The 23,788-nt window shown below is 42.2% G+C and overlaps 2 protein-coding genes across 5 annotated transcripts; both read left to right on the top strand.

Annotated features, from left to right (window-relative positions):
* The first annotated feature begins 388 nt into the window (after window positions 1-388).
* Window positions 389-9,250, top strand: LOC129834002 (inward rectifier potassium channel 16-like). Of its 3 annotated transcripts, none has more exons than XM_055898818.1 (2): window positions 389-514; window positions 7,760-9,250. In XM_055898818.1, exon 2 carries the CDS (start codon window positions 7,803-7,805, stop codon window positions 8,952-8,954), a length of 1,152 nt encoding a protein of 383 aa, XP_055754793.1. In that variant the 5' UTR covers window positions 389-514; window positions 7,760-7,802; the 3' UTR covers window positions 8,955-9,250. The 3 variants fall into 3 exon arrangements, with proteins under 3 accessions (XP_055754793.1, XP_055754794.1, XP_055754795.1); XM_055898819.1 differs by lacking the exon at window positions 389-514 and adding an exon at window positions 4,739-4,825; XM_055898820.1 differs by lacking the exon at window positions 389-514 and adding an exon at window positions 4,838-4,949.
* Window positions 9,251-9,846: 596 nt separating this feature from the next.
* Window positions 9,847-23,114, top strand: LOC129833997 (inward rectifier potassium channel 2-like). 2 transcript variants are annotated; one of them, XR_008756160.1, is made up of 3 exons: window positions 9,847-10,026; window positions 13,718-15,490; window positions 22,610-23,114. XR_008756160.1 is itself a non-coding variant. In XM_055898814.1 (2 exons), exon 2 carries the CDS (start codon window positions 14,005-14,007, stop codon window positions 15,382-15,384), a length of 1,380 nt encoding a protein of 459 aa, XP_055754789.1. In that variant the 5' UTR covers window positions 9,847-10,026; window positions 13,718-14,004; the 3' UTR covers window positions 15,385-17,619. The 2 variants fall into 2 exon arrangements, 1 of the variants encoding a protein (XP_055754789.1); XM_055898814.1 differs by lacking the exon at window positions 22,610-23,114 and having other exon boundaries at window positions 13,718-17,619.
* The last annotated feature ends 674 nt before the right edge of the window (window positions 23,115-23,788 follow it).

Raw genomic sequence — 23,788 nt, forward strand, 5'->3', positions numbered from 1 at the left:
TAACCCTCACATCATAACAGGATAAATTCTCTAAAACATCCCAAGATGTAAAAACAGGAGCATGGGACGTCCCCACGCAGGAGTTTTCATTCACCAAATGACCTTTTCCTGCTCAGGTCACTTATGGTGAGGAAAACCTCCTGGCCCTATGCCAAATGCAATAAAACGTGGTTCAACAAAGCCTTCTTCGATATTGAACATCGAAATAGCATAGACATCTAGCAAGGAAACTTTAATTTGTCTGTAAATATATCACACCGGTCATAAAATCTTATGGATCGACACAATAGGGTTTTTCTCAGGGGTGGTGTAATTGATCCCATATCATCAAACTCAATGACATGGGACTTTGCCTCTGGGCCAGTCCTGCCCTCAGAAGGTCACACTCACCTGTAAATAGGTTATAAGTGAGAGACTGACCGTAACAACTCTTAGCAGCCAGGATTGACCTGTTTGTCTGTGTTGCGTCTCAGTGAAAACAACTTCACTTCTCAAACACACACCTACGACTGAAGTAAGTGTCTAATCATTAAGTAACAGGAATTAGATAAGGGTTGACTATTTAAATAGACAGTGTTGTATCCAAGTGAGTTTTGGTTTCTTTCTGGGCTTATTGTGGTGAGTTTTATGTGGAAACATTTTGGAATGCTGTGTGTGGCAGGCACAGTTGTGTTTGTGTAAAGAGGATATTTTCTTGTCTTTCACCCACACATCTAGTGTGTGTAAAAATGTGTACTTTTTTTTATCAGTACTTTTGATAGTGGGACCCAAACTGAGCAAATAAATGTGGTTACACTTTATTTGGATAGTCCATCTGTAGATGCTCTATAGACTATCAGTAATATTTCAACTAACTGTCTACAACCATAACCCTTATCCTAACCCTAAACGTAACCCTTACCCCACCTTATTCTAACCCTAACCGTAGCCTTAGCAAGCAATTGATTATCAAAAGAGTTTGTTGATAGTATGACCATCTGTCGAGCATCTACAGATGGAAAATCCGGACTTTCCAAATAAAGTGTGACAGTAAGTTTTGTTTTGAAATACAGTTCACAAAGTTTGCTGCTTCAGTGTCTTCAGAGATTTTTGTCAGATGTTACTATGGAATACTGAAGTATAATTACAAGCATTTATAAGTGTCAAAGGCTTTTATTGACAATTACATGTTGTTGATGCAGAGTCAATATTTGCAGTGTTGACCCTTATTTTTCAAGACCTCTGCAATCCGCCCTGGCATGCTGTCAATTAACTTCTGGGCCACATCCTGACTGATGGCAGCCCATTCTTGCAAAATCAATGCTTGGAGTTTGTCAGAATTTCTGGGGTTTTGTTTGTCCACCTGCCTCTTGAGGATTGACCACAAGTTCTCAATGGGATTAAGGTCTGGGGAGTTTCCTGGCCATGGAGCCAAAATATTGATGTTTTGTTCCCCGAGCCACTTAGTTATAACTTTTGCCTTATGGCAAGGCAATGATGCAAAATGCAAAATGCATCATAACGGATGATTTCTGTATTTTTAAAGTTACATATCTTGAAAACTTTACTGCTGACAAGCAAAATATTTTGAAATACCAAAACATCGTTTTTGGGTGGAGTTATCCTTTAAACAAACTAGACGGCATCGTTTTTTATTTATTTGTATTTATGAAGAGCCAGGGGCACACTCCAACACTCAGACATAATTTACAAACGAAGCATGTGTGTTTCGCGAGTCCGCCAGATCAGAGGCAGTAGGGATGATCAGGGATGTTCTCTTGATAAGTGTGTGAATTGGACCATTTTCATGACCTGCTAAGCATTAAAATGTAACAAGTACTTTTGGGTGTTAGGGAAAATGTATGGAGTAAAAAATTATTTAGGAAAAATTATTTATTTAGGAATGTAATGACGTCAAATTAAAAGTTGTCAAAAATATATATAGTAAAGTACAGAGTAGTACCTTAAACTATTTTTGCTTACAGTGCATTCAGAAAATATTCAGAACCCTTGACTTTTTCCACATTTTGTTACATTACAGCCTTATTCTAAAATTGAGTAAATCTTTTTGTTCTCATTAATCTACACACAATGCCCCATAATAACAAAGCAAAAACAGGCTTTTAGAAATACAAATAAAAAACAGAAGTACCTTTTTTACATACAGTAAGTATCCAGACCCTTTGTTATGAGACTCGAAATTGAGCTCAGGTGCATCCTGTTCCATTGATCATCCTTGATGTTTCTACGACTTGATTGGAGTCCACCTGTAGTAAATTCAATTGATTGGACATGATTTGGAAAGGCACACACCTGTCTATATAAGGTCCCACAGTTGACAGTGCATGTCATGGCAAAACCCAACACCATGAGGTTGAAGAAATTGTTCTTAGAGCTCTGAGACAAGATTGTGTCGAGGCACAGATATGGGGAAGGGTACCAAGAACACAGTGGCCTCCATCATTCTTAAATGAAAGAAGTTTGGAACCACCAAGACTCTTCCGAGAGCTGGACGCCTGGCCAAACTAAGCAATCGGGGGAGAAGGGCCTTGGTCGGGGAGGTGACCAAGATCCTGATGGTCACTGACAGAGCTCCAGAGTTCCTCTGTGGAGACGGGAGAACCTTCCAGAATGAGAACCATCTCAGCAGCACTCCACCAATGAGGCTTTTATGGTAGTGGCCAGACGGAAGCCACTCCTCAGTAAAAGGCACATGATAGCCCACTTGGAGTTTGCCAAAAAGCACCTAAAGGACTCTCAGACCATGAGAAACAAAATTCTCTGGTCTGATGAAACCAAGATAGGCCAAAGAGTTCAAAATGCCAAGCGCCACGTCTGGAGGAAACCTGGCACCATCCCTACAGTGAAGCATGGTGGTGGCAGCATCATGCTGTGGGGATGTTTTTTAGCACCAGGGACTAGGAGACTATACAGGATTGACAAAAAGATTAACGGAGCAAAGTACAGAGAGATCCTTGATGAAAACCTGCTCCAGAGCGCTCAGGACCTCAGACTGGGGTGACGGTTCACCTTCCAACAGGACAATGACCCTAAGCACACAGCCAAGACAACGCAGGAGTGGCTTCGGGACAAGTCTCTGAATGTCCTCGAGTGGCCCAGCCAGAGCCCGGACTTGAACCCAATCGAACATCTCTGTAGAGACCTGAAAATAGCTGTGCAGTGATGCTCCCCATCCAACCTGACAGAGCTTGAGAGAATCTGCAGAGAAGAATGGGAGAAACTCCCCAAATACAGGTGTGCCAAGCTTGTAGCGTCATACCCAAGAATACTCAAGGCTGTATTTGCTGCCAAAGGTGCTTCAACAAAGTACTGAGTAAAGGTTCTGAATACTTATGTAAATGTGATATTTCAGTTTTTTATTTGTAAAAAATGTGCAAAAAAATTCCAAAAACATGTTTTTGCTTTGTCATTGTGGGGTGTGTATGTGTGAAGATGAGGGGGGGAAACTATTTTACGTAAAGTGACAAAATGTGGAAAAATTCAAGAGGTCTGAATAATTTCCAAAGGCACTGTAAGTACTTTACATCACTGCCATTAATGATTATAAACCAGAGATAAGCATAAGTGTTCAGACTCAATAAAGTCATAAATCCACTAGATGAAACACTTTTTAAAATATATTTTATTACATATGTTTAAAGGTAGACTTTGCTCTCACACAGTCAAACACAGTATCAGTATGTACAGGGGTTCTCTTCATGCTGTTCACTGGGTGGTAGACACGGTACCAAAACAACAGAGAAGTTGATCTCACGTGTCACCCTGTTAGTTGTTATGGAAATGTACTCAATAAGCTGTTTGCTTTCTGCATCACCATCATATCGATGAGTCTACCTATAAAGGACAGCATTGTAACTATAATGCAATTAAAGGACATGGAAGCATGGTCATACATCTACAATTAGAATATCATTAATTATCTTAAATATTTAGAAGTCATACTTTTGCGTGCTGTACATATGCAATAATCAGAACTAAATGTCTTATCTCAGCTCACTGGTCACCATAGCAGCACCCACCCGTAGCACGCGCTCCAGCAGGTATATTTCACTGGTCACCCCCAAAGCCAATTCCTCCTTTGGCTGCCTTTCCTTCCATTTCTCTGCTGCCAATGACTGGAAAGAATTTCAAAAATCACTGAAGCTGGAGACCCATATATCCCTCACTAACTTTAAGCGCCAGCTCTCAGAGCAGCTCACAGATCACTGCACCTGTACATAGCCCATCTGTAAATAGCCCATCCAACTACCTCATCCCCATACTGTTATTAATTTTTTTGCTCCTTTGCACCCCAGTATCTCTACTTGCACATTCATCTTCTGCACATCTATCACTCCAGTGTTAAATTGCTAAATTGTAATTATTTCGCCACTCTGGCCTATTTATTGCCTTGCCTCCCTTATCTTACCTCATTTGCACATGCTGTATATATACATTTTTTTCTCTATTGTGTTATTGACTGTATGTTTGTTTATTCCATGTGTAACTCTGTGTTGTATGTGTCACACTGCTTTGCTTTATCTTGGCCAGGACGCAGTTGTAAATGAGAACTTGTTCTCAACTGGCCTACCTGGTTAAATAAAGGTGAAATAAAATAAAATATATATTATTTTTTTAATGACATATTGGTTCCCTTACCCTGTAGACCAGGGGTGTCAAACTCATTCCATGGAGAGCCTAGTGTCTGCTCGTTTTTGTTTTTTCAAACTTAAACCTAAACAACCAGGTGAGGGGAGTTCCTTGCTCATCAGTGACCTTAATTCATCAATCAAGTACAAAGGAAAACCTTGACCTTGACACTTGCTGTAAGCAGTCTATGGACAAGGTATGACAGCAATCAATGCGTTGGTTTTGTTTACCTGACCACTATTTACAAATGCAAACTTCTTCGCTTTTGTGGCACAAATCCAATGCAAGTCAATTGTCTTGATATTAGCATTTTTTACTGGGTAAGGAAACCAGTATGTAATTTTGTAATTTGGGTAAATATCCCTTTTAACATGTCATTGTATGCATTAGTTGGAGTTTGTTTGGTGAGATTGTTTGTGCTGTCAAGAAAAACAAAGTTAGAGGTAGTTTGGCGAGCCAATGCGAGCTAGCGTTAGCGCAATGACTAGAAGTCTGCAGGTATGGTAGCATAGGCTAGCGTTAGCGCAATGACTAGAAGTCTGCAGGTATGGCAGTATAGGCTAGCGTTAGCGCAATGACTAGAAGTCTGCAGGTATGGCAGTATAGGCTAGCGTTAGCGCAATGACTAGAAGTCTGCAGGTATGGCAGTATAGGCTAGCGTTAGCGCAATGACTAGAAGTCTGCAGGTATGGTAGCATAGGCTAGCGTTAGCGCAATGACTAGAAGTCTGCAGGTATGGCAGTATAGGCTAGCGTTAGCGCAATGACTAGAAGTCTGCAGGTATGGTAGCATAGGCTAGCGTTAGCGCAATGACTAGAAGTCTGCAGGTATGGCAGTATAGGCTAGCGTTAGCGCAATGACTAGAAGTCTGCAGGTATGGCAGTATAGGCTAGCGTTAGCGCAATGACTAGAAGTCTGCAGGTATGGTAGCATAGGCTAGCGTTAGCGCAATGACTAAAAGTCTGCAGGTATGGCAATATAGGCTAGCGTTAGCGCAATGACTAGAAGTCTGCAGGTATGGCAGTATAGGCTAGCGTTAGCGCAATGACTAGAAGTCTGCAGGTATGGCAGCATAGGCTAGCGTTAGCGCAATGACTAGAAGTCTGCAGGTATGGCAGTATAGGCTAGCGTTAGAGACATCATACTGCACGCAGAGACATTAATATGGTATCCACGAGTTCATCTGACCCTGGGTACGTAGAGAAACAACCTACTTGCCAGAATCTAGTTACATCCCTGTAAAGATGGACTTTTATGGAAACATTTAGAGAAGAACGCTATTCGTGGTAAATGCAGGATAATAATTTATCCTCAAAGTCAAAATAGCTTAATAACTACACAGAGCTCAGGGTTATAGTTAATGACCCAATACAATTATTCTCAATACAGGGAAAGAGACGTTGGAACGGACTCTAGACTGACAGTGTTTAAGAATTCAGTTGCTTATGAATTGGCACCTTTATTGCGATATAATGGCACCTGTTAGCTGACTAATCGTTAATATAGTCACCAGGTTAGTTCAATCATTTAAAGTATGATGAACACACTGTAGGTGTGAAGAAAGGAATAAGTGCTGAGTATTTAACGAAAGGCATAGTTAGCTGTTCTGAAGTTGTAACTTGTAAGTAAAAACAAAAAAAAGCTACAATGTAAATATTATAATGATGCTTGACACAGAAACACAGGTTTTACTGCACTTCTCAGTTCAATGTGTCATCCACCTCAAGTAATCTTAATTGTAGCAGTGTTTTAAATAGACATGCACATTGTCCTCTGTTTTCATTGTTCCGGGACAGAGCAGGGTAAAACATTAAAATTAGGTTCTTTCCTGGTAAGAAAAAATTATCTCTTTCCCCACCCAGCCTAAATCCTAGTTGAATCTTTATAGATGTGTTCTGATAATGCCCAGATATAGATCAAAGGGTGAAAGGATCCATACTTGGACTAGTTGTGGGATTTAAGGTCTATTTCCTTGGTTACTGATGATCTGTGAGGTATAATAGAATCCGTACTAGGTCAGTAAGATGGCATGGTGAAACTATACCAGGAAAGGTTGTATAAGACTTGTTATACCAGAAAACTCTTCAATGTTTACATTGAGAGTCACTAGATCAAGTTTGAGGGCACAATGAAGAAGGCTCCAGTTCTTCAAAGTAGTCCGTCTAGAGAAACCTGCAATGAAGGAAAGTAGGATGTCTAGAGAAACCTGCAATGAAGGAAAGTAGGCCGTCTAGAGAAACCTGCAATGAAGGAAAGTAGGCAGTCTAGAGAAACCTGCAATGAAGGAAAGTAGGCCGTCTAGAGAAACCTGCAATGAAGGAAAGTAGGCCGTCTAGAGAAACCTGCAATGAAGGAAAGTAGGTTGTCTAGAGAAACCTGCAATGGAAGGAAAGTAGGCCGTCTAGAGAAACCTGCAATGAAGGAAAGTACAACTGTTCAAATGACGTTAAACTTTGTTGCCAATGGGAATAGGCAATGCATGTGTTGTGGTTGTATAGCATGTTAGGACAAATTAATCAAACTTTCTGGATGACTAGTGAAGCAAACACAAAGGAAGGGAAAACCCAGAAGTTTCTCTCCTTTTGCTGTCTTGGTTACAGCAATCATTTCCACATGAAGTTTCACAAAGGCATGTTAATTTGTCAACATCTGATTTTGCCTTTCATTTTGACTCATTTTGAAAATATTTATTGAAATTAATGAATGTGGATATAATTTGGACTATCATTAAATGTAATCGCACAGCTTTTTACTGTGTTCCCCGTAGCAAATCACAGTTCTCGTAAATAATCAGCCAACAAGATAATAAAGTGTTTTCACAGCATGACATTGTCACGGTCATTCAGGTGCTGATAGCCTCGGGCAAGGTGTGACCTAGCCTGTTTACTCAAACATGGAGGGTTCTCTTCAACAAACAGAGGAACCTGATGACATTAAGCTGGCTTGTAATAGAGATGGTCTCTCACCAATAACATCCTTTCCTAACCTAAACCCTTGTAAAAAGAGACTAAACTAGACCTAATAAAAATGGTTTACTTTACGTGTACTTCTACATATAGGACTGTGTACAGTATATATTATTTTTTGTTTTATTAATCACACTAACCTCACAAATATATATATTTTTCAGGGGGAGGCACGGCACAAGAGCCCTTGTCAAAATAAGTCCAGGCATGGACCAGCAGCAGTGTATCATTGATACCCACCACATCACGACACACACCATGGGCAGAGGAGATCTTGGCCGAGGGGAGGGGAAGAAGAGGCTGCGCTACATGCTGAAGGACGGTAGCTGCCCCGTGGTGTTCCACCAGTCCCCGGGCCAGTGGAGCTTCTTCCTGGCCGACATCTTCACCACGCTAGTGGAGCTCCGCTGGAGGGTCATGCTCCTCATCTTCTGCCTCTCCTACGTCCTCTCCTGGCTCTTCTTCAGCGTCCTCTACTTTCTGATCGCCTACGTCCACAAAGACCTGGAGGACCATGACTCGGCTCCCTGTGTGGCGAACGTCCGCAGTTTCACCTCCGCCTTCCTGTACTCCATGTCGACCCAGGCGACTATCGGCTACGGCTTCCGGGTGATGACGGAGAACTGCATGGTGGCCATTGTAGTGATGACTATCCAGTCCCTGATGAGTTGCTTCATCGACACAGTCGTCATCGGCATCACCGTGGCCAAAATGGCGTGCGCGAGAAAGAGGGCGCAGACAGTGGGCTTCAGCAGCTGCGCTGTGGTCAACGCTCGCGACGGTGCCCTGTGCCTTGTGTGGCGTATTGCCGACTTCCGCAGGAACCACATCCTGGAAGGCACCGCCCGGGCGCAGCTGGTCCGCCCCACGAAGCACCCCTCTGGGATGATCTCCGTGACCTACCAGGACCTAGACATCCAGAGTAGACACCTCATCCTGGCCGCCCCGGCCAGCATCGTTCACAAGCTGGAGCCTGGGAGCCCCCTCTACAGCCTGGGACCGGACAGCCTGACGGAGGAGGACTTTGACCTGGTAGTGTCCTTCACCTACACCGGTGACTCCACAGGAATCCTGCACCAGACACGTACGTCTTACACCCCGGCGGACATCCGCTGGGGCCAGCGCTTCCAGGACATGGTGCAGGTGGGGAGGAGGCACTACAAGGTAGACTATGCCCTGTTTCATCAGACCACCTGGGTGCAGACACCCATGGTCAGCGCCCAGGAGGGGGACAGGGGGAGACCGCCGACCCCGGAGTCTATCGTCCAATCGCAGCAGCCGTTTGTGAGATCGAGCCGGAAATTCCGGAGGTCCTTGGCTGATGTCAGTGAGGAGGTGGTTCAGGAGGCGTGGCTCTGACGCTGTGATAATCCCAAAACAGCAGAGACAGATAGCTACATTGTTACATTATCGTTATATAGTACATTATCACACAGGACTTCAGTAAAGGACTTGAGTAAGTGTAATAGGGTAGTTTCATTGTAAATAACTATTTTATATAATATTTTATACTCGTTTGTTATTTCCTTTATGAATGTAATAATTTAACTAAATGTTATTTTCTATCAGTTAAACAAACAAAGCGTACATTGTTAAAGTCACATCTGACGTCCGAGGTCTGGCCTCATTTGAACGTCTTTGTTGTGATGGACAGACTGTGCACCAAATTTAAAATAAATATACTTTTTTTCTGATGTGATGGTCGTAAAGTTTTTTTCAAATAAAAAAATACCTCCATGTTTCTTTATTGGAAAGTCAAAAAGATGAAGATTATTGTGGATTGTAGTGAATAGTAATATGCAATATATTTACAGTTCCATAATAAACCATGTGTTTAATTCAACCTGCATCACATTCTACACTGGGGTTAAATCACAGATCTGTTAGTTATCACTGACTACTGCGCCAGTACCTCTATCACCACCTTGCGTTCACTGTGTGTGGTGTGTGTGTGCGTGCGTGCGTGTGTGCTGTACTGTAGACTAGTATACTCAAAGTATATAAGATGACCTAATAAACTATTACTTAGTGTAAGGTTGATTGAAATAAAGCACTTTTTTTTACATTTATATTATAACAAAATTGTAGTATTTTTAATAGCCCTTTTATCAGTCTTATTATAATCGTGTGCGCGCATGGGCTTTGAACATGAACTATTTGATGCTGGAGTCCAAACAAGCGCTGTAGCTTTCTATTGGTCGACTACAACGACAGGGCGGGGGATAGGCACATGTGTTTTCAAAGTCCGCCCGTGCAAAGCAAAGTATCTTCAGTGATTGCTGAAGAGGTTGATGGCAGTAATTACGATGTCTATCCGGATATCAAATATGAATGGTGGAACCCAAATATGGATATTAACGCAAAAAACTACCTGGATGCATGGGATGTATTAGAATAAATTACCGCTGATTTGCTCTCCACAGATCAACAGGTAAACAATGTCCCGTTACTTCGTTCTAACGGTGTAGTCTACGTGGGAATAACGGTGCAACCGTGAATAACGAGTCTTCTGTATAATGTTAGCCTACAAATTGAACCGGACATAGCCTACTTTATTTCTACAAAGAGTGATCATCTAAAATATAACCAAAGAGCCCCAGACAGTGTTTATGCAAAAAAATATTGTTATTCATTTCAGATTTACTGTCTTTGAGGAGGCTGTCTCATATTTATAGTGTTCAACAAGCACTTTTTTCGATATACTTCAGAGAGTTATGGAGTTAATTTAATTTTCTGTGGGTTATAGGCCACTAATTGTGTGGGTATCGATGCGTCAGCAAGATTCAAGTATGTTTAATTCAAGCCACTCATATCCAATGAATAGCCGAGGTAGTGCTCCCTTATCAGTTGGAAGGTGTTTTGACTTGACAACTAAACATAAACCGTTACTTTCTTCCTTTAGTGCACCTGTCACGCAGAGAAAAAAGGAGCCTGTAGGCCAGCCCAGGTTGATATGATTATGCCCAGTAGCCTACACCCATTGCTTCAGAAAATAAATAAATATATATATATAATTGATCAGTGTTTATTCATCGCTATTTCTTATAGTGTGTTTCTGTATTTGATTATTCCATTGGCCGTTATAGACCTATGCATTAAATATGACAGTCGGCCTAGCCTACCTAAATATATTAGGCTACACTTATTACACAAATATCCGAATTTAAAGTTAGACTAGGAAAAATATTTATCTCAATAATAATGTTAATTCTGACATGATTCAAAACAATGAATTAAAGCCAACTGTCAACCCTGACATCCCGTAGTAGCAGGTCATTCCATAATGAATGGTGCTGCAGTGCTGCTGAATATTGGATAGAAATTATTGATCTATTCTTTGCAATAATATATTTTTTTTAAACGAGCAGGTTTATGTAACCAGTTTCCATCTGTCTCAGCTGGTGCTGTCCTAATTGCACGCAGGCAAAATAAACAGTTGCAGTCTGTGTGGTGCAGCTAAGCCCAGTGCACACAGTCACACTCTGATGACCTGGTTAGATAAGGGTTGATGTGGAATCTAATGAATGGACTTCACAATGACAGATTTCATTTGAGGAAACAGATTGGGTGTAACTGAGGCGTGCTGTCTGTTGATTTCCTGACCAGTCTTATTTGTTGTCCCTGACCTTTAGGACTCAGTATCACTTTGATACTGTAGCCAGCGTCTTGGCCGGTGTCGGATGTTCATGTTCTTGGTCTGTCATATTATGTCAGTGTGTATACAGGATATCTTTCCATTGGTTTATCCTGTCACCATTACGTTTGTTTTAGCCTTGAGACAATGCATTTAGTGGTGTTGGTGTTGTGGTACAACACAGGTATTGGTAGATGGTCAGTGGGGCCAGATGACTTGTTAGATAGCAAGGAAGCATAGTGATTATGAGGTGGTTGCAGTCTGATTTGGCCTGTTAATTGTAATAGGGTGTGGTGTGTGGTGGTGTAGTTAGTTAGCTGGAGAAGATTAGGACATCCCATAGGAAGCTCATTCACAGTGAACCAGCCTCTATCTCTCTCATGATAGTAGGCCTGGCCTATGGGTCATACGTCGCTACATGAAATATTCACCGATAACCTCATGAAATGCAGATGTAAAAATACATACAAGTAATTGTTATTTTGTTGTTTTATTCCAGGTGTTTCACTGATCTAGTGGTATCTCAAGAGTTCAGCTGTCTATTGTGTTCAACACAAACATGATGGATTGATCATGATAAATTACATTTTAAGTAGGACTTCGTCCATTTAAACGAAATACTTATTTAATTACTTTTTTGGTTGAAGGAGAGTATTGTATATGAAATTAAAAGGCGATGCAGAAAGGTGGGAGGGGTAGTTTGGAAGGTGGAGTTTGGGACTAAACCCCAGTCTCCGGCGGGAACAGTATATATGCATAGCGCCCCAGGAGTTATAACAAATTAAGCCCCAAACTCCCAATAATACATCATGCAGATCAACACTAGTTTCTATTCCTAGTCAACCTGACAGTGACATCACTGGATGAGCAAAACAGAGATGAGGGACTTGGATGAGATGGAGCTTTCAAGACAACTGGGAACTCTGGGGAAAAAATCATGATGTCAGTGATCTTCATGTCGGAAAGTCTGAGTTCTAAAAAGATGCCTGAGTTTCCCGACTTGGAATTCCAAGTTGGATGCCTTTTTTCCCCCCAGAGTTCCCTGTTGTCTTGAACGCACCTCTGTGCGTTTTCAAAGTCACATTCAGTAAAGAGTGCAATATTTTCAAGGGATAATTAAATTAATTAAATTATACACTGATTTCTTCTACTTTAGAGCCTTTATCTTTTAGAATCAAAAGGCCTACTTAGTGTAAATCAGTTGGTAATAGCCTACTCTAAATACCAAGCGTTTACGCCAAGGGAATTTGGGAGTGAGGACACGTATTCACTATCCAATATGTTTCATTGGACAAAACAGATCACACCTCATAACGAGACACAAATGTGTCTTTTCAACCCGCAAGGGCCAACCAAAATAACCATAGTGTGCAACCGACTGCCTCTCAGACGGGACTTCACCCAAATGACATCTTGACCTTCTCTCTGTGACGGTGGTTCAAATCACTGTTAGTTGTTTTGGCATTAGGGTGGAAGTATGCCGGCAGATAATAATTCATACCCTGTGGTGCATTCTAATGACTCTCTCAGGCCACACAAATGCAGTCGATAGTTACTTGGTTTTCTAGTTCAGTTGTCCTTGTTGCTCTGTTGCATGCACTGCAAGGTTATTGTTGCTTTAAATGAGACCATCCTGTATAGAGCTTGTTTACAGGCTGGCCCTTTAAACCTGATTACATGATTACATTATAGAAGTTGTTGAGTTAAGAGTAGAAGAAGAAACTGAACAGGTGTTATTCTATTCCCCTAGTAGATCATTGAAAGATGCCACAGAAAATATTGACTAAAATATGTCTATTTAACTCTTACAGTGGTGGACAAGCATTGGACATTAGCACTATGTAAATAAACAATTGGGGGAAAAATATAAAGTTAAAAGATATTGGGAAAAGGTATGATCACTGATCTTTTTTGCAGAAACCCACATACATGGACACCACAGGAGAACGGCTTATAATAATGGCAGGAACGGAGCGAATGGAATGGCATTAGACACCTGGAAACCATGTGTTTGATGTATTAGATACCATTCCACCGATTCAGCTCCAGTCATTACTATGAGCCCGTCCTCCCCAATTCAGGTGCCACCAACCTCCCGTGATGGACACACATAGTGGTTCCTTTGTGCTCCAATGACTTGTTTGATTAACATGAACCTGATCTGTAATGTGACTTTCAATTGGCTGGTCTAGCCTAATTAATACGAGCACTAAGCAGAGCAGAGAGGATCTGTTACCTTGTCAGCTGCCACAGAACTGGAATAAAAAATGTCTGTGTCATGTCTCCAATCCCTGAGCCCAACATTTACTTAAATATTCTAAAATGTACAGTAGAATGTAGTTACTTCAATGTGAATTGTCAAGTTGTGGTGTTGGCAGCTTTGAGTGTTGAATGCATCATTTAGACAATAGGTTGAACGCCGCTGATCTGTCCTCGTGGTTCCATTAGTCTTAACACAGACTTTTCTTCCTGCTTGTCCTTTCCACAGCCCACTTCACTGATGAGGTCCAAGACACCCATAAGAGAGGAGGACTGAGCAGGCCCCTCGCCGGCACAGCTCTCCTCTGGAGAAGCCCAGGTGCAACAGCAGCAGGGGCAGCTTTTCCCCATCCAAGTCCCTAGGACCCTATCGTCCTAAACTCCACATTTCCTGTCTTAGTGGGACCCCGCGAGCGTTCAAATCTGTTTCTCCAACGCTTCTACCAAAAACTCAGACTGTTTCCCAGAGCAGAAGCAGCGGTTGGGCCCAGCTGCTCCTCCTCCCAGGGGGAAGCCATGGGGAGCGTGCGAAGCCACCGCTACAGCATTGTCTCCTCCGAGGAAGATGGCATGAAGCTGGCCGCCATCGCCGCCGTGCCCAACGGCTACGCCAACGGCACGGTGGCCAAGGTTCACGCGGCGCAGCAGCAGGCTGTGAGCCGCTTCGTCCAGAAGGACGGCCACTGCAACGTGCAGTTCATCAACATGAGCGAGAAGGGCCAGCGTTACCTTGCCGACCTGTTCACTACCTGTGTGGACATCCGCTGGCGATGGATGTTGATCATCTTCTGCCTGTCCTTCCTCCTCTCCTGGCTCTTCTTCGGCTTCGTCTTCTGGCTGGTAGCGCTCTCCTACGGCGACTTGGAGAACGAGACGCAGATGTGCGTGTCCAACGTCAACAGCTTCACCGCCGCCTTCCTCTTCTCCGTGGAGACGCAGACCACCATTGGCTACGGCTACCGCTACGTCACCGAGGAGTGTCCCGTGGCCGTCTTCATGGTGGTCTTCCAGAGCATCTTCGGCTGCATCATCGACGCCTTCATCATTGGCGCCGTCATGGCTAAGATGGCCAAGCCCAAGAAGAGGAACGAGACGCTGCTCTTCAGCCACTACGCCACGGTGGCCATGCGGGACAGCAAACTGTGTCTGATGTGGCGCGTGGGGAACCTGCGCAAGAGCCACCTGGTGGAGGCCCACGTGCGCGCCCACCTCCTCAGGTCGCGAACCACGGCCGAAGGCGAGTATATCCCCCTGGACCAGATGGACATCGACGTGGGCTTCGACAGCGGCGTCGACCGCGTCTTCTTGGTGTCGCCCATCACCATTGTCCACGAGATTGACGAGGACAGCCCCTTGTACGAGATGAGCAAGCAAGAGCTGGAAACGTCCCAGTTTGAGATGGTAGTGATCCTGGAAGGTATGGTGGAAGCCACGGCCATGACCACCCAGTGCCGCAGCTCCTACGTGGCCAGCGAGGTTCTCTGGGGCCACCGCTTCGAGCCAGTCCTGTTCGAGGAGAATAACTACTACAAGGTGGACTACTCGCGCTTCGAGAAAACCTACGAGGTGAGCAGCACGCCCCAGTGTAGTGCCAGGGACCTGGCCGAGAAGAAGTCTCTGGTCTCTTGCTCCAACTCCTTCTGTTATGAGAACGAGGTGGCCCTTGAAAAAGTGGAGATGGAGGAGACGTTTGATGAGGAGAAAGAGGAGGATGGGGAGGAGAAGGAGGAGGTAAAAATGGAGGATCAGGGTGCTATTGAGAACGGCATTGAGAATGCAACACTGGAGGAGACAAACACAGACACAGTCTCTGTACATTCTGAACACAATCAGGATACCAGGAGTCTGACGATGCCTTCAGAAGCAAGGCCTCTAAGACGAGAATCAGAAATATGACTGCAGAGACGTTAGGGGGGAAATACTACATGAAATACTATTATGATAGGTTTGACCTTTGCTCCTAACGGCTGTCTGTACTACTGCAGGATGGCTTGACTGTGAGGTGAGTGTCATTTTCTGAGGAAGATACTCAGGCACAAGTGAATACAGAATTAACAGACCAGAGAAAATGATGCACTATTATTTATTCTCTTCACACAAGTCCCTCATCTGGTGGGAGGCGATGGTAGATTGACTGAGAGGAGTTGATGGCTCTTCTGGCCCGTGGCACAATAGGAATGAGACGGGTTAGGTAGCATTTTATACTGTGTGTGTGTGTGTGTGTGTGTGTGTGTGTGTGCGTGCGTGCGTGCGTGCGTGCGTGCGTGCGTGCGTGCGTGCGTGCGTGCGTGCGTGCGTGAGCCTTTGAAAGTAGCAAGAGAACATTAGAAATTTGGCACATTGAGACATTCCACATTCCAAAAAATATATATACCTATACTTTAGTAGTATTACTATATTTATTTACTGTAGTGTTTTTGCGGATTTGACTGTAGCATACTGTAGTATTTACTATAGTATTTTTGCAGACATTATTCTAGTATAGGGTATTATTTACTGTAGCGTTTTTGCAGACATTACTGTATTATACTGTAGTATTTACTATAATGCTTTTCCAGATATTACTCTAGTATATTGTAATATTTACTATAGTGTTTTTTCAGACATTACTGTAGTAAACTGTAGTATTTACTATAGTGTTTTTGCAGACATTACTGTAGTATACTGTAGTATTTACTATAGTGTTTTTGCAGACATTACTGTAGTATACTGTAGTATTTACTATAGTGTTTTTGCAGACATTACTGTAGTATACTGTAGTTTTTACTATAGTGTTTTTGCAGACATTACTGTAGTATACTGTAGTATTTACTATAGTATTTTTGTTTTATTCCCTTTTTTATTCTCTTTTGTTATATGTGGTCTATCTGTGGCACTAATTGGGGTGTGGGAGGGGAATGTGCAGGACATATGCAAATTCAATATTAGCATACCAGTACAACAAAAAATTATATAGTAAGCACTACATCAGGCTTCCCCAACTAGTGGCCCACGGGCCAAATTTATTTGGCCCCCCAAGTTTTCATTATTTAGCATTTTCATTGTTGGACATAAAAGACTGTAAAAACACCAGGAAATCAGTTACAAGTGATTTTTATTTCAGAAATCTGTTGCCAACTATTCCCACGCGTAATAGACACATGATCCTATACAAATATAAGCAACGTTTGAAATTTTTATGTTTTAGTCAAATAGCATATATTTTTGGGCTTCTTGCGACCAATTTGCTAATTATTTGTAATTATGTTCTGGCCCCTCAACCTTCTGCTCAAGACAAAATCAGCCCGCGACTGAATTTAGTTTATGGTCCTTGCACTACATGATTGAGGGATACTACAGTGTATAGTATAGTATTCTACAGTATACTACAAAATTCCGTAGTAAGTACTACACGATCAAGGGATACTACAGTGTATAGTATAGTATTCTACAGTATACTACAAAATTCCGTAGTAAGTACTACACGATCAAGGGATACTACAGTGTATAGTATAGTATTCTACAGTATACTACAGTGTGGAGTATAGTATTCTACAGTATACTACAGTGTGGAGTATAGTATTCTACAGTATACTACAGTTTGCTACAGTTTAATCGCTGTAAACGCTACAACCAAAGAGATGTTTCTATTTGCATATTTTGTAAATATGAGCTGCCCTGATATTTTGAATTAGCTTAGTGAATTAGCTTAGTGTTGTTTACTTGGACTAATTCAGGGTGGCTGGAGAGGGATAGTGTTCGTAGCAGGGAAGGAGTGCTGTATTCCCAGTCAACCAGCCTGTCCTGTTGTGTTCTCAACCTTCAAATAGCGGTGGAAATATAGGAAACGTATGTTATCCAGAACAAAAAGGGAAGGGATCATTTTCTTGTGTAAAAGATTGTGTCAGTTAGATGCCAAGAGATGTAGCTACAGCATGTAGTTATTTTCTCAATTGTACTGTTGCACAGTTTGACAATCTAAAAGTATACACAGCTTAATCTCTGTACAAAAGGTATATTACATTTTTCACCCTTTGAAAATAATCTTTGAAGATTACATGTAATACCACTAATTTGGCCACAGTTTACCAACAGGTAGTCTTCCTCCATGAAAACAACCCCATTTATGGTGTGTGTGTGTGTGTGTGTGTGTGTGTGAGTGTGTGTGTGTGTGTGTGTGTGGTGTGTGTGTGTGTGTGGGTGTGTGTGTGTGTGTGTGTGTGTGTGTGTGTGTGTGTGTGTGTGTGGGGCGTTATGCACATTATGCATCTTCTTGTTGTCTTAGTACAGATGTAAGATCTTAATTTGACCGGTATTGTCGCAGCAAAATAATCCTGCAGCAACCAGATTTGAGTGTTTACTCTTTTTTGCCAATGTAATGTTGCTTGATCGGTGGTTAGGCTACATGAAAAGTGCAATACTGATAATATAGCCAACCGTGTGTTAGTGCGGTATTTAAATCGCCAAGCTCATCTGCATTTCTCCAGCGCAGGAATATTTTCAGCGACAACAGAGTGGTCAAATTAAGATCCTACATCTTTATAGCGTCTTTCGCAACGTGAGCCTTAACGCAAGTCTCAGTAACATGAGCCATCACTTGAGATTTGGCTTTTAAACAGCTCCCAGTGCAAGAGGTGTCATATAAACCGGCAGGAAGATACATCTCAATGGTCCAGGGGTACCTAGTACAGGGGTTCCCAAACCTTTTTGGCCTGCGACCCCATTTTGTTATTTTGGCCCGCGACCCCATTTTGATATTTTGGCCCACGACCCCACCGTGTGAAAAAAGTGATGTAATCAGTGGCCAATGTTTACTTTTTAAATTTGGACTATGACAGTCTATTACAAATCAGCATGACAGTACTTTTGAAGGAAGTATAGTTTGAAGTGACTGAAATGCATCAGAAATGTATTGGGAAATTGGGAGCCGTGGGGGAAAGTGCCGTGGGGGAAAGAGCCGTGGGGGAAAGAGCCGTGGGGGAAAGAGCCGTGGGGGAAAGAGCCGTGGGGGAAAGCTCCCGAGTCTCCTCATTGCCCCCCAGCAAAATGTGCCTACATTAAGGCAATATTTTATGTGTACAGTGCCTTCAGAAAGTATTCATACCCCTTGACTTATTCCACATTTTGTTGTGTTACAGCCTGAATTCGAAATTGATTAAATATATGTTTTTTTATCACCCATCTACTAGGTATTTACTTTTTCTCACCCATCTACTAGGTATTTACTTTTTCTCACCCATCTACTAGGTATTTACTTTTTCTCACCCATCTACTAGGTATTTACTTTTTCTCACCCATCTACTAGGTATTTACTTTTTCTCACCCATCTACTAGGTATTTACTTTTTCTCACCCATCTATGCTTTCCCTTTCCCTTACACACTATACCTCAAAATGACAAAGTGAAATTTGTTTTAAGAAATGTCTGCTAATTTATTGAAAATTAAATAAAGAAATATCTAATTTACAAGTATTCACACCCCTGAGTCAATACATTTCAGAATCACCATTGGCAGCGATTACAAATGAATTAATTTGTAAAAAATTGCACTTTGACATTATGGGGTATTGTATGTAGATCAGAGAGACAAAATCAACATTTTATCAATTTACAATTCAGGCTAAACACAGCAAAATGTGGAAAAAGTGTCAATACTTTTTGAAGACACTATATTTCACACTATGTTGAGGTAAAAATCAGAGTATATTGTTTGTATGGATGTCAACCCCAACACATGTTGATGTCATCGTCACCAATCAACTGCATTACAGTTAAAAAACAAATTTGACTACCACCACAATTTTCTGTATGCTAGCTATGCTTATCAGCTTATACGAACGGGAGTTAGCATTTAGCAGTCACTTCTTCTAAACTTCTACGACTTCTACGAAAACAGCCAAATATATCAAAATCGGACTTAATCCTTGCGTCAATCTAAGTAACTCACCTGTGCGTCAATCTAAGTAACATAATAAACAAATTCACATCAAAATCCGTCACTTTAAACTAGAGATACATTTTTTGTTAGACCGAAAATCGCTCTTTTCACTAAAACGGCTGTAGCATCCGGTTTGGCCTACAAACTAATATGACCATACTATGGAAACACAATGGTGATCTCCGTTTTGCTCTACGACCCCCATAATCCCCACGGGACTTGTCTGAAGTCAGTAATGCTGATGTGCCAACTTCTATCTGTAGTGTCCGAACTGTTTGGGCTACAAACTAATATGACCCCACTGTGGAAAGGGGAGACTCTCACGAACACATCTGCGTTCCATCGACTCCTTTACCGCATCTATGGACCTGAATGAATTGATTAGAACACTTGGTTCCCATCTTTTTGAACATCATCTCTGTCTCCTTCTGTATGTCAGCCTGGGCTTGTGTGTCTGGCCAGAGCCCTCAGGATCCAGACACCCTGAGCTAGAAAGCTGGAAGGGAGTGGGCAGATGAATGTAGGTAATAAAGTGCTGCTAAGTTACATATTGTACGGTTAGAATGAAACGTAGGAGTCAAAATGTATTATTTGTCTATTATAAGTATCCATTTTGAATAACAGTAAAAATGTGGAGGTACTTATTTAATTGAAAACCATGTAGAAAGACCTGATTCTATCAGTGTTATCAGTTATCCAAAGCTACAGTGCACTTTCCTCTTCAAGAGAACACCCCCCACCCCCTCCCCCCCTCCAATTCCATGACACTGACTGTAGAAACCCTTTATTTTATTCAGTTTTTGTGAAAAGCCAAATGTACATAAAACCTTCATCTGTTCTTTTTTTTTGTTGATTTGAAACCATCTGTTATCGTATAATGTCGACTACTACTGTGTATTTAGATCAGTGTTTTGGCCTTGTCTGACTGGGGACATTACAAACCGTGTTACTTTGCTGTGTGTGATTAGTCTCCTTAGGCAGACGGGTTACCTCCCACAATGTTCAGTGCTGTTGCCCGAGGCCTGGGAAGACTAGTGTGTGCTGGGTCTTGTGAAGAGGGAGCAGATCTGTTGTTTTGTCACTTCTGAAAGGACCAGCACTTTGTGTTGTCACATTGCTTTTAAGGCATGGTGCATAGAGTATGAGGCGGACAAGTTCTCTTATCTTTCAGACACAGACAGTGCGGCACACAAAAGCTGAACAGGCAGACAGAAATGTGTGCACACACACAGGCACACAAACGTACACACTAATGCACACGCACTAGACAAGTTATAGTCGTACAAAAATATGGAGCTTTTTATTCTGGCTATATACAGTAGGCCTAACGAATCTTCACAATTTGTTACCGTAGACAATGCACAAATTCTACTCCGAATGTACGTTTAGTGTTGAAATTGTTTGCAACTTGCTCAAAAGTGTCACTTTTTATTGCCTATGTCATTAACATAGGCAAATACAAATGTTTTGTTTTTTATTGTTAGCAAATTCTTCATAAGAAAATGTGTCTCAGATGATATATAAGAGAATGTCCATGGAGGTCTGATACGCTGCATCCCCATGACAGAGTGTGTGTGTATTGGGTTGTCATACGGTGATGCCAGGTCAGTCACTGGTGCGGCCCCGTTTCATTCTTCCCTTCTATGTACCTTTCATCTTCTTCTGTTGAGTCTATTTTTCTATCAGAGTCTTCCTATAATGTCCTGCACAAACCACAAGTTGTACAGATTCTTTTTATTTTGTGAATTATATTGTAGATACATATTAATAATGCAGTTGTTGATAATAATATTATTATTATGTCTGTGACAATTTTGTTTAGTCTTTTTCAATAAAAAGTAACATAAATCCTCAAAAACATCAGTTCTGAATGATTGGTGTTTGTTGAATGTGAACCCTTACCACATCCATTACAAGTGGTTAAGTTACAGTACAGGTATATACACATTTCAGCCTTTGTCTCACAACAGCAGGCCCCGGCCTATGCAATCCAGTTAGAAAGCCAAAGCATCTAGCTATGTTTGTTACAGTATCTATGTTTGCATAAGGTGTGGAAAATATCTGATTTCTAAGGGGGTTGATTTTTCCGGATGTCAGTTTATGACCTACATACTACATCAGAGACAGAGAGAGAGAGAGACACAGAGACAGAGACAGAGACAGACAGACAGAGAGAGAGACAGAGAAAGAGAGAGAGAGGAGCCCTGATAGAATGAACTGGACGGGGGCTGGTTGTGTAGGAAGCTCCCTCAAATTTAGACCAATGGCCCAGATTCCAAGCCATTCACTGTCAGAGCTCACACCATCCATTTATTCACCAAACTTGACTGACTGAAAAGTTTTGCGAAACCCACAGAGACACCAAGCTATTTTAATCCCCCTCCTCTGTTGGAAGTCATTTTCAACGACAGGCATGGAAGGAACGCTTCACTTTGGTAAACTATGGAAAAAGAGGACAGTTATAATGTGGTCCTGAACTGCAGACTACTGACAGGGGACAATGTAATGCTTTAGAGTTATATTGTGCTCATTTGTAAATTGTATTGATTGGTACACAAACATGTCGATATGAATCTTAACATATAGTCAACGTCTAAAAGAGAGAGGGGACAGAGAGACTCCGAAAGAGAACAGTCCCAAACCTTTTTTATGATGACTTTTCATTCAAGGTTCATATTAAATTCACAGGTCATTTGCCTAATTCATAGATTGTGTTGATAATAGCAGCTGTGGGCTCTGATACCGTTTTATCCTCTGCACTACAGACAAGCACATATTACGTAACCACCTCCCCATAGTCCACAACTCCAGAGGGGATAGAAAGGCTACTCAGTGGTTGTTAGACTTACAGTAGAAAGAGATAACCTCTACATCGACTCAGGAAGACATTCCAAATATATTCATTCATCATCAGTACACCTAGAAATGAGAGTGTTCCTATCTTCCACGGAAACACATCTAGTCAACAAATTTCAAATGAGTTTCCAACTGTGGGCAGGAGTCTGACAGCATGAGGGGAAGTCAGGAGATCGATCAGACAGCCAGGGAGGCAGTGAGTCCATTTGATTTGGTTCTACTTATGGAGTGGGTACAGCCCTGGGGCTTTTTCCACATTATCTAATAAAACATCACCAGAGATCACGCTCTGAATGATGAAGGTAATCGTGTTACATTTCCTTTTCTTTTACTTTTTTACTTCTACAGATCCTCTAAGAAAAATCCTCCGTTAGACCACCCTCACATGGATCAAGAACCTCACATTGCCCTCTCATGGATCAAGAACCTCACATTGCCCTCTCATGGATCAAGAACCTCACATTGCCCTCTCATGGATCAAGAACCTCACATTGCCCTCACCTGGATCAAGAACCTCACATTGCCCTCACATGGATCAAGAACCTCACATTGCCCTCACATGGATCAAGAACCTCACATTGCCCTCACATGGATTAAGAACCTCACATTGCCCTCACATGGATCAAGAACCCCACATTGCCCTCACATGGATCAAGAACCTCACATTGCTAGACTTCCTGCCATGTGTTACTAGACTTATACTAGTTTCCCAAAATATCCAGCATCAGGATTGTCACAACCACAAGGGGAGGTCCCAGGTCCTAGTCGACACCCTTCTGCCCCAGAAAGTGCCTGAAGTCAATTCCAAACTGAGCAAGCAGCACACACACACACACACACACACACACACACACACACACACACACACACACACACACACACACACACACACACACACACACACACACACACACACACACACACACACACACACACACACACACACACACACACACACACACACACACACACACACACAGCTCATATGCTGTGTCCTGGGTCACCTCATCAACTCATTGATATTGACATGTGATCGTGCCACAGCAGTGTGTGTGAGTAAGGCCCTGGGTCAATTCCAGTGCTTATATCTCTCTGAGCACTTTGTTAGTTGTGAGTGTTAACCGTCATGTTAGAGGGATTCAGTTTCCACCGTCTGCGTTCAGCAGTAGGAACACTAACACTCTGTTTGCCTAGAAGACAAACAACCCACAGCCTCTTCATGACCTTTGATGTCACCATAAAACATTGACTATGTTGTATTTCAGCTTGTCCCTCAGGCATAGTTTGGAACAAGGCCCCTGGCTCTGTGCTGTGCATGCTGACAGAGGCTGTAGTCCTCCGTATGAATCAGATGGAAGTCCAAGCAGGAGAATGAGGCCGGATTGCACACACAGCAGGGTTGGGCTCAATTCGAATGGAAGGCAGGCAGTTCAGGAAGTAAGCTGAAATGACTTCTCAATAAACTGAAAAGGACAACCCTGACACACAGCCTTCTGCTCGGCTTCTCTTTCACTGTGAAAGAGAAAC

This window comes from Salvelinus fontinalis, chromosome 34 (assembly GCF_029448725.1).
Source record: "Salvelinus fontinalis isolate EN_2023a chromosome 34, ASM2944872v1, whole genome shotgun sequence".
NCBI classification, from domain to species: Eukaryota; Metazoa; Chordata; class Actinopteri; order Salmoniformes; family Salmonidae; genus Salvelinus; species Salvelinus fontinalis.

What these genes read in the sequence shown, in the direction of transcription:
- LOC129834002 (XM_055898818.1), top strand. Translation starts at nt 7,803, where the DNA reads ATGGACCAGCAGCAGTGTATCATTGATACCCACCACATCACGACACAC.
- LOC129833997 (XM_055898814.1), top strand. Translation starts at nt 14,005, where the DNA reads ATGGGGAGCGTGCGAAGCCACCGCTACAGCATTGTCTCCTCCGAGGAA.